The sequence below is a fragment of the Mobula birostris genome, chromosome 14 (assembly GCF_030028105.1).
Source record: "Mobula birostris isolate sMobBir1 chromosome 14, sMobBir1.hap1, whole genome shotgun sequence".
Lineage (NCBI taxonomy): Eukaryota > Metazoa > Chordata > Chondrichthyes > Myliobatiformes > Myliobatidae > Mobula > Mobula birostris.
In genome coordinates, this window is record NC_092383.1 from 89,155,093 (window position 1) to 89,166,431 (window position 11,339).

Below are 11,339 nucleotides of genomic sequence, written 5' to 3' on the forward strand. Positions count from 1 at the left end.
AGACAAAGAATGGTTCACTAGGTCCTCCAGGTTCAGGAGTTCAGCTCAGGGCTAACCCTCCTGACAGACAAAACAAAATTGCTACAGAAACAGCAATGAAGATTCCTTCTACATCTGAGTGCGACAGTATTCCTGAGTCTCCGCCCAGGAATTGCATGACTGACAGTAGTGAAAACTGAGAGGAAGCTGTGGCCCGATGAAGGAAGCCCGAACTCCAGAGATGGAGGGATTTCATTGCTGCCTTAAACTCCAGCAATGTGACAGGCAGTAAGGGGGAATGTGTCAGGGAAAACCAAACGTAACCTCCCACCAGAATTTGAAAACAATATTCAGACTGCAATAGATTTCCTTTGGAGGGGAGGGCCTTGCCAAAAGAAAAAGGTGGCAGTTCCACACCCAACCCACACACAAAATATCACGACGTGGCCTGAAGGTCAATGCCATGATTGGCAAGTTCTGGGGTCAATACCCACAGGTCGGTGAAGTCCAAAGTTGGAGGCCCTGTGCCAAGGACTGGAGATAGCCTACCCTGAGGTTGAAAGCCTGCCCATGTGTGGGAGTGGGAAGGAATAATACGTTGATGCCATAATGTGTGGCGACAATTGCGAGCTGCCCCCCCCCCCACATCCTTGGTTGCTTTTGCAAATGACACCCTTCACTATATGTTTTGACAGACGTGATAAAAACATCTGACTCACATTAAGTTCAAAACATATTGAACCCTATTTGCCTTTCAACCACACAGATTTAGTCAGTGACGCCCCACCAATACAGGGCATATTTTCTTAAAATAGCTGAGATATCTATTTTAGACAAATTTGCTTACAGAACAAAAAAAAATTAATAGAGTCAGAGGCCACTTTTTACAGGCTTCCCTATGCCAGCAGTCAGCTACTCTGTCCTTGGGGGAGCCTCAGGGTCTCCAAGACTGCAGATACTTGTAGAACAGAGGCTCAGAACACAAACACAAGAGATTATGCAGATGCTGGAAAGCCAGGGCAACACACACAAAATGCCGGCGTCACCCAGCAGGTCAGGCAGCACCTGTGGAGAGAAAGAAACTGTTGACGATTCGTGTCGAGACCCTTCATCAAGTCCTGATGAAAGGCGCCGGCCCAAGATGCTACCCGACCTCCTAACTTCCTCCAGCACTTTGTGCATGTTGCTCAAGATTTCCATCATCTGCGGAATCTTGGTCCTCATTCCTTGAAATGTAGGAAAATATGGGGGAGACATTAGTGGGTGGGTGGAAGGGTGTGAGGAAAAGGATTTGTTTTATTATTGTTGCTCTGCTGAACATAGTGGAGATGCTATGTTGAAGGTAGAATGTACTCTGACACTTGTGGCTTGCCCACAGCATCAATGTTCCCTCAAATTTATTGATCTATTTTTTAAGTATGCTCTAAAAACTGCACGACACTTTAAATGCTTTTTCTTTTAAATATGTATACTATGAATACTTAGAAGGAAAATTGAAAAATCACATGTTTGATTTTATTTGTTAATTGAAGGTTTCATGAAATACAATAAAGAAAATCTTTCACGTTTTTTAAAAAAACTTTTTCTAGCTTTGTCCAATTTCAGCTGCATGGCAACAAAGGCTATGTGCACGGGAGCATTGCGGTTACTGCTCAGCCACAAACCTGTGCAGCTTAGAGGGGAAGAGTGCCCAGCATATCCTTAGGCTGTGCTGGCTGCCATCACAAATAATGTATTTTAATGTTTTAATGGTGATAGATAAAAGAACTTGGTTCTGATTGCCCACACCTCATAAACCAAACCACACACACCAACTCTAAGTATGCCTGAGTAGCAGCTGAGGGAGGAAAGGCATCACAGACATTTCAGATTGGAGCCCTGCAGCAGGACCTGAAATGTGGACAATTCCTTCCCCACCCCCCACCCCACCCCCACAGCTGCTGCTCAGTGTTCCTTCAGCATTTGGTTTGTGGCTCTCAGTTCAGCAATTGCAGCCTCTTGTGTCTCCAAGTAGAGCCTCCTCTGCTTCACTGAAAGAAAACAGCTCCCCTCCATAATGACAGCTGCAATTACCTCACCATGCCCCTAAACCCACAATTCTGAGCAGTGAAATCCACACTGACAAATATAGGTGTCCTAACCACAAAGCACAGTTGCTCATTTCCTAGGCAAAGTATAGTGAGATATGCAATGGAACCCTGGATGTTTTGGTTGGAGAGTGTAGACACTCGAATATACCCAAACTACAGCAAAGACAAGCTTCCAAGCTGTGCTGACTTCCGAGACATTATTCTGTCAGGAGTTTGAAATTAGCAATTTGTGACGCTATGAGACTAAGTATGTGGGGATAACTTCACTCACCTCAAAGTTGAATTGACACCACAACCTACAGCATAGACTTACTTTTAAGGACTCCAAAACTCGTGTTTTGGGTATTATTTTCATTATGGCAGCCAGTTTTGTTCTGACATTGGCACAATGTTTCTAATTATACTCAAAGCCAAACAGTAAAAATTCTCTGACAGAAAAAAAAACAATTGAATAGATTCAAACTGATCTGCATGTACTACTTGTCTTTATGATCAAAGTCACACTCCACAACCCTGAGTACTTATCCAGGCTAATGCACCAGTGCAAGCACCCACCACCCAGACCATGCCACCTTCTTACTGCTGCCATCTGGAAGGAGGTACAGGAGTCTTGGGTCCCACACCACCAGGTTCAGGAACAGTTATTACCCCTCAACCATCAGGCTCCTGAACCAGTGTGGACAACTTCACTCTCAACTCTGAACCGATATCACTTTCAAGGCACAAACATGAGAAAATCTGCAGATGCTGGAAGTCCAAGCAACACACAAAATGCTGGAGGCACTCAGTTCCCAGGGATGATACATGGCTGTGGTCGCGTTCCCTGCTGAGTTCCTCCAGCATTTTGTGCGTGTTGCTCACTTTCAAGGACTTATTTACCATTTTATTATCATTATTTTTGTATTTGCACAGATTGCAAATACAATTTGCACTGTTCCACATTGATTCCTTCTTAGTCTGCGTACGCAGTTTTCAATTGATGCTATTGCATTTTTTTGTTCTACTGTGAATTTCTTCAGGAAAATGAATCTCAGGGTAATGTATGGTGACGTATGCACTTTGATAATACAGTTACTTTGAACTTTGATGAACAGTAATTATATATAAAAAGAGGAAAGTCAAAACTGTAGCAGTTGTACCTCACCTTGGTTACATTTTCTAATCAAATCAACATACCTATCAGCTGCAGGAAGGGAGAGAAATCATCGGAATGGCAAATTTGGCAGAAAATTATTTAAAAGAAAGCATATAAAGATTAGCTTTAGTTGTCATTTGCATATCAAAGCATACACTGAAATGGGCTGTTGCGTTAATTCAGTGAGGAATATGATGGGGACAAACTACAAGAGCTGCCAACATACCATGCCGACAACTGATTAACCCTATCCTGTACACCTTTAGAAAGTGGGAAGAAACCAGAGCACCCAGAGGAAACCCACATGGTAACACGGTGAAGATCAACGTTAATATTGCACTGAGCATCATATTTTGTTTTTAAATGGTTCAATTTGATACTACCAGACCCAACTTTTCAGATGTACCAATGACTTTGCCTACAGAATAACTCGGCGCAAAATTTAATAGGAACTTGTAGAACTCCCATGGAACACACAGCGTCCCATTTACAAACATGAAGGAGCTTATCACAGGCAATAACACACCACCTGACACAGCTATCTGGTTTAAACCTCCTAATATAAAAGTTTCTGTTCTATACACTTGCTTATTAATGCAAATACTTAATTAACCAATCTTGTGGCAGCAACTCAATGCACAAAAGCATACAGACACAGTCAAGAGGTTCAGTTGTCATTCAGACAAAATATCAGAATGGGGAAGAAATAAGATCTAAGTGACTTTAAGTGTGGAATGATTGTTGGCGCCAGACGGGGAGGTTTGAGTATTTCAGAAACTGCTGATCTCCTGGGATTTTCACGGACAACACCCTCCAGAGTCTACAGAGAATTGTGGGGAAAAACAAAGAACATCCAGTGCGCAGCAGTTCTGTGGGTGAAAATGCCTTGTTAATGAGAGAGGTCAGAGGAGAATGGCCAGACTGGTTCAAGCTGACAGCAACTCAAATGACCACGTGTTAAAAACAAACTGATTTGGATTCCTTGCTCGTTATTCACATAGCTATTCAAAAGTTCAGTTGACATGCTAGCTTGGAAGGAAATTTCTGCCCTTTAGGGAGGCTGCCTTCCAGACGAGTCAAGCGACCTGCTGACATGAATGGGAAAAGATTCTGTGGCAGCATGTCAGAGAAGCAAGGGAGTTGTGCCTACAGTCTTGATCGATGGTTACTTCTTCACATCCCCAGACAAAACAGATCTGCTCATGGACGCGTTGCTGCTGGTGGGACCTCACCCTACACAAGGTCGTTGTCATCGTTTCCAAGGACCTCACATCCACCTGCTGGGAGCATGCAGAACCTTGGGAGTGCAACCCCTACCAAACCACCCAGCCGCTCACTGTATCGAGCACCTCCTGCCCCACCCAAGGGTGCAGATCTCTCAATACCCACTTCAACAATCGAGAACTGCAAGACATTCTTCAATCTCATTGAGAGATCCCATAAATGCCAGAACCCTGGAGCAACCAACACAGAATACTGAAGGAACTGAGTATCTAGGGAGAGGAATAACATTTCCAGCCAAGATCCTTCATCAGGAAGGTCCTAGAGGTGAAAGATTCAGCCCAAAACGTTGACTGTTTTTTCATTTCCATAGATGTTGCCTGACCTGCTGAGTTCCTCTAGCACTTTGTGTGTGTGCTGCTCAACGTCAATCTCAATTGATTCTTAAAGACACCCTCAGGGGGCTACAGAAAACATCACAGCAATGTTGCAGAAGATACTGAACAGAAGCTTTTTCAAGTTATTTAACCCTTTAACCCCTCTCACCACCCCTAGTGAGGAAGATTCCGAGATATATAACCAATATTGATTATGACAGATAGTGGACAGCCAGGACCTGTTCCTAGGGAGGTAATGGCCACAATGCGAGGACATACTTTCCTCCAGCCGCCTTAAAAGTATGGGGGAGGTGATGTCAGAGGTAGTGTTATTTTTATAAACACAGAAGTAAGTGCATGGAATGCAACTCTGAGGGGTGGGGTATGGTAAAGACGGAAATATTAGGGACATTTAACTGACTCAATGAAAGAAAAATGGAAGACTACACGTGAGGGAAGGGTTAGAATAATCTTGCAATTAGTTAACATCATGGGCCGAAGGGCCTGTGCTGTTCTATTTGTACAGCAAAGCCTCACGTCTTCATCTATAACTTGTTCTCTTACATGTGTGGCTTGCCACCCAATTTCTAAATTGAACCCCTGGACACGACCTCACGACTTTTTTTTAAATTTCTATCTTCGCACTACTTATTTAACTATTTAATATATACCAACTGCAATTCGTTATACCCACTTCTCTGCATTCAAGACCAACGATTTTCTCTTGCTGATGAAGGGCCCCAGGTTTCAAATATTAACCATTTCTCTTTCTGCCCTCTAAGTTGAGATATCCAAACATTGCTTTTGTTTACCAGACTTCCAGCATCTACCAAGTTCCACCAGCTACTCAATTATTTGTTTATTTTATTTAGCAATAGAGTGTGGAGTAGGCCTTTCTGGCCCTTCAAGCCCTGCTGCCCCAGCAACCCCCAATTTACCCTTAACCTAATCACAAGAGAATTTACAATGACTAATTAACCCACCCAGTGCATCTTTGGACTGTGGGAATAAACCGGAGCACCCTGAGGAAACCCACGCATTCTACAGGGAGGATATACAGAGTCTCCTTACAGAGGACGCCGGGACTGAGCACAGAACTCGATGCCCCAAGCTGTAATAGCATTACGCTACTGTGGCACCCATTTTTGCTCCAGAGTTCCAGCATCTACAGCATTATTTTGACTTTCATGCTGTTTCCAAAATGCACACAAATTTTAAGGTGCAGGCACAACAGGCTGCACTCACTGAAGTTTAGAAGAATGGGAGGGGGGCAACTTAATTGAAACCTGCCAAATATTGAAAGGCGTAGACCAAGTGGATGCGGAGAGGATGTTTCCAATAATGAGAGAGTCTAGGACCAGAGGGCACAGTCTCAGAATACAAGGGTATCCCTTTAGAATAGAGATGACAAGGGAGATTTCTTTAGCCAGAGGGTGGTGAATCTGTGGAAATTACTGGCATAGATGGTGTGGAGGCCAAGTTATTGGGTATATTTAAAGTGGAGGTTGGTAGGCTCTTGATTAGTAAGGGTGGCAAAGGTTAGGGGGAGAAGGCAGAAGAATGGGATTGAAAGGGATAATAAATCAGCCTTGATGGAATGGCGGAGCAGACTCCATCAGCTAAAAGGCCTAATTGTGCCCGTCTGTCTTATGGTCTCATGGACTGCGGATGGTGGAAGCCCGAAGCAACTGGGGGAACTCAGCAGGTCAGACGGCATCTGGGAAGGGAAATGGACCGAGTCCAGTTGAAAGGTCTCGACTCAAAACATCGATTGTCCATTTACCTCGCCAGACGTTCCCTAGAGGCTGAGCTCCTCCAACAGCTCATTTCCTACTTTGTCCATCAGAAAAGTTGCTGAGCACACCGTTATCCATTCTTCTAAGATGTTTACCCATTGGAAAGTGAATCTGCAACCATTTATATCCATGCCTGATGAGAGTTATAATCACATTTATTCCCACTGACAGGTGCGTGAAATTTGTTGTACAGAACAAGGCATAAAAATTACTGTAAATTACAAAATAAATAGCGCAAAAAAAGGGAATATCAAGGTAGAGCATAGAAAGCAGAACAGGCCATTCAGCCCACAATGTTGCTCTGGCCTTTTAGCTACTTCTAGATCAATGCAACCCTTCCTAAAATCAATCTAATCCTTCCCTTCCACAAAACCCTCCTCTTCACTTTCATCTGTGTGTCTAAAGGACTCTGGCTTACATGGCACCACGGTGGTGCAGTGTTACACCTGGGGGAGGGGGGGGTCAGAGTTCAATTCCATCTGCAAGGGGTTTGTACCATCTCCCCTTGGGCTTCTGTTTTCTGGGTGCTCCAGTTTCCTCCCAAAGTCCAGAAGTAGTACTGCTTAGAAGGTTGACTGGTCATTGTAAATTGCCCTGTGATTCAGCTGGGGTTAAATTGATGGGTTGCTGGGCATCACGCCTCGTTAGACCACAGGGTCCTCTTCTGCGCTTTACCTCCAAAATCTGACGACGGAGGGGAAAAGGCTGTTCTTAAAACGTCGAGCCTGCACCTTTAGGCTCCTGCACCTTTTCTAACACAAGACAGACTTTAAAATCAGGAGAACAGTCACACAATCTGCCCCAGGACATTAAAAAAAAATTAGCCAGTTCATAACTGCATGCAAAATCCTGACATCGGGTGCCCGGTATGCAAAAATCAAGACATCGCTCTCTGTGGAATTACCAAGTGCAGGATTTTTATTTCTCCCCCCGTGACAAGGTAGTGGGAGGGAGTTGGGGGGGTTAAGACAGTGAGGGCTCTGGCTTGCCAATTAATAACTTGAGGAAAATTCTCCGGAGGTTGCCGAATGCACAGATTACAAAAATCTCCCTTACCTGTACAATGTCCAAGACCATTCCAGCAGCTACCGTGCCAAAACCTGCCAGCAGGAATGGGAAGACAACCTGTAGTCCTATGGAAAAGGAGGTCTCTTTAAGGGAGTCTGGTGCCCGGCTGGGGTCGCTGCTAATATCATCACTGTCGATGCTCTGACTTCCGTTCTCCAGTAGAGCGTCTTCCTCTCTCAGACCTTTGGCATTGGCACGGGAGTCTCTCACAACAGTCTCCGTCCTTTCAATTTGCTCCCTCTCCTCCGTTAAATATTCTGAACTCTCCGTCTCCACCAGCTCCTTGGATGAACTGGGGGTGATGGAGATTGCAAAGTCGTCAGAGCCAGCATCAACGGGGTAGGCGCTTCCATTCACATGGTAAACCAGGCCAACTTCCTTCTGTTCTGTGGGGTTAGACATGGCGCTTTTACAATCTTCGGGATATCATAATGTTTAATTTCCTCAGTCTTTTAAATGTTTCAGGGGGGAAAAAGCCTCCCACTCCCCCTTCCCAAAAGTTAGGCGTCAAGTAGATTTTTTTTTGGCAAACTGAACGGTAAGATGTTATAAAGATCCTTCTGCAGCAGATATAGTCGGTAGAGTCGCCGTTCCGTCAGATTTCAATGCCATCCCCCGTCAAGGAAGTGTGCCATAAGTTCAACACGTGGCAGGAGAGAAAAAAAGTTCCCAATTAATAACGGAAACAGCGGCTGCTTCCAGCGGCCAGTCCGACGGAGGCGAGTCGTCGCTATTAATGGAAAAAGGAGACAAGTTAAAAATTGCTCCTATGTAATAAACCAGAGAGAGAGAAAACAAGCACTTTATTCGAGGCAAGCAAACCTTCAACTCCCACAAATCCACTAAGTGACAGTTGCTGTTTCTAATCACGTCTAATGAAAACTACTTATTGAACACTCACTCAAACAAAAAACTGGGAGAAAAATCACCAAACGTCACCTGGATTGTCAGGATCCGTTTGTGTTGGAAAAGCTCGTTTTTGAATTAACACACACACAGTCAAGCAGCTTCACTCAATAATTTTTCCACAATCTTGATATCGCAGAACCTCGCAAGCACGTTTAAACATGAACGCGCCCCGAAATCCCAAGTTTTCAGCTGCACTCAACCCCTGATTTTTGCCTTCTGAGATTCCTCAAACATTTTCACAATCACTATTCTCGCTCTCAATTTAACGCGTAATCTCTGAAACCAGCTCCAGAATCACTATTGCTTTTGCGATCCTTTCCTTAAATATTGTTATAGGATTTTAGAATCAGTCATTCAGCTGTTTTGCAGAATGTCCCAAACATTTTAATTCCTCGGATTCTGGAGTCAAGTCCCGCAAACATCTGATAAATGTGCAATTCCCCCAGTTTCAGGCTGCAATATCTCCCGACTCTTTAGCTGAATTGCCCAGCCCGTGTGCGTCAAACAGGGTCTTTACCCCGTCAGCTGTGAAGATGCGGCTGCCTCAATGAGTGAAGCCTCCAACCTCCCTACGCCTCTGGCCGAGCCTCCTGCTGCTCCCGCCGGGTTTTACTCTGCCTGCCCCCACCCCCTCCATCCAATTCCGCCCGCCCCCCCGACTCCGAGGGGGGTCGGTCACAGTGTTCCCGGGCCGGTTAAAGTGTTACCTGTAGGCCAGCGACCGTCACCCATTAACCGAGTGGCACTCCGCGTTCCGTCACCGCATCCCACCCCACCCCGCCTCCACACCAACGTGACGAGCACCGGCGTCCACCAATCAAAGTGCGCGGCTGCCGCGGGCCGAAGGCAACGCGCGGTGGATGGACGGGCCGATCCACCAATCAGCGTCACGCCAGTGACGGCGAGAGATACACTCCCGTACGTCATGGAACCCCAGGTATCGGGGAATGTAGTGAGACATTTGGCGCGTATTCGACCCGCCCCACTGTCTGCCACACGACCAATCAGGTAAGGTGGCACGGCAAGATCCCATAAACTACTCATGTGGTCGGCAATCGAGGGGAAGACTTCAGGGCGGGAAATAAGTGGAAGCTAAAGTTTCACAGAATGGCCCTCCTTCCTTTGCTTTTGTGGGGCTGTCAAAGAATTCGGAGGAGAAGGCGAGCCAGGGAGGGAAATGGTTAAAAAAGTTATTCTTTAATAGAACAAAAGTTATTGCTTCCGATGGATGGGTACATGACTCATGGGCAACAATTAATGTACAGAAAACAAACAAGGTTTACTGGACGGTCTAATTAAAGAGCGAGGTAAACTGAAACTTGTGAACTCCCTGTAAGAAAATTCAGTCATTACACATGTTCTTTGGCACTCGGTTGGTGATAAGGCTTGATTGTCAGGGGAGTTAGTTCTTGTTTATCCAACGTTGCCCTTTTATTTTGAAAATGAGCTCTGTATATTTCAATCCAAATTAGTATTAGTCATAGAGGCCAGGACACTTTAACCCCCGTGCCTTGGTTTGGGCAGGCAATCCCACTCTTTTCATAGCTTCTCTTTTCGTTGCTGATTGCTATCAAATAACCCCCTTACATAAATGCGGATGCTAGATTAGGGTATTTCCCATGTAGTGTTCCCTGCAGTGAAATGGCATCACTCGCTAAATGGAAACATAGAACTGTCCTGCAGAGGTGCAGATCTTTTAACCCATTACGCTGGTGTCAAACACAGTTCAAATTAAAGTAAATCTCTCCTGCCCGCACTTTATCCATATCCCCCCACTTCCTGCACATTCCATGTGTCTAATGTTCTCTCAACCACCACTATTGTTTCTGCTATATAAACACAAGAGATTCTGCAGATGCTGGAAATCCAGAAGAACATATACAAAATGCTGGAGGACCTCAGCGAGTCAAACAGCACCAGGAATATAGAGTCGATGATTCGGGCTGAGATCATTCATCTTAGTCCTGATGAAGGGTCTCAGCCGGAAACGTTGGCGGCTTATTCATTTCGGTAGATGCTGCCTGACCTGCTAAGTTCCTCCAGCATCTTGTTTGTGTCTTGTATCTGCTTCCACTTCTGGCAACCCGTCCTGGGCACCTCCCCTCACTTGCCCTGCACATCTCCTTTAAACTTTCCCTCCTTCTCACCTTAAATGTACAAGAGATTGCAGTCACAAGGCCACATAGGGAGGGAGAATCTTAGACGAATCTCAATCTATAGAAATTAGACAGAGTGTTGGGAAATAAAGACTGATATCTGGACCTGATGACTTGTATCCTAAGCAATTTAAGGAAGATTTACAGCTCTGTTCTATGTTTCCATTTAGCGAGTAGTGCCATTTCACTACAGTGAGCACCACATGGGAAACGCCCTGATCCAACATCTGAATTTATTTAAAGCGTAAAAATAAACATACGAGTTAATAGTAATCTAACAAGACTCACTGGAATCAAAGAGGCTCCAGAGATTTGGAAAACCATAAGGGAATACAAGGAAGAGAGAGAAAGTAGGAAACTGTGGGTCTATAGGAATAACATCTATCAATAGAAAAAAATCTAGAAACCATTATGAGGACCAGAAGATCATAGACTATAAAGACACAAGAGATACTGCAGATGCTGGAAATCTAGAGTGATACACATAATGTGCTGGGGGAGCTCAGCAGGTCAGGCAGCACCTGTGGATGGGAATAAACAATCGATGTTTCAGGCCAAGACCCTTCATCAGGACTATATAGAGTATAAGACATAGGAGTGGAATGAGA

At 44.9% G+C, this 11,339-nt stretch overlaps 1 protein-coding gene across 3 annotated transcripts in view; it reads right to left on the reverse strand.

The window, feature by feature from the left end:
• Positions 1–9,358, reverse strand: part of LOC140210076 (solute carrier family 41 member 1-like) — a 71,143-nt gene extending 61,785 nt beyond the window's left edge. The window contains exons 1-2 of one of the 3 annotated variants that reach the window (XM_072278867.1): positions 9,283–9,358; positions 7,655–8,396 (exon numbers count right to left, since the gene is read on the reverse strand). In XM_072278867.1, coding sequence (XP_072134968.1) covers positions 7,655–8,068 — 414 coding nt within the window. In that variant the 5' untranslated portion in view covers positions 8,069–8,396; positions 9,283–9,358. Of the gene's footprint in view, positions 1–7,654; positions 8,397–8,605; positions 9,063–9,092; positions 9,190–9,282 lie in introns of those variants that run through there. The other 2 variants (XM_072278866.1, XM_072278868.1) reach the window with 2 other exon arrangements.
• Positions 9,359–11,339: the final 1,981 nt, after the last annotated feature.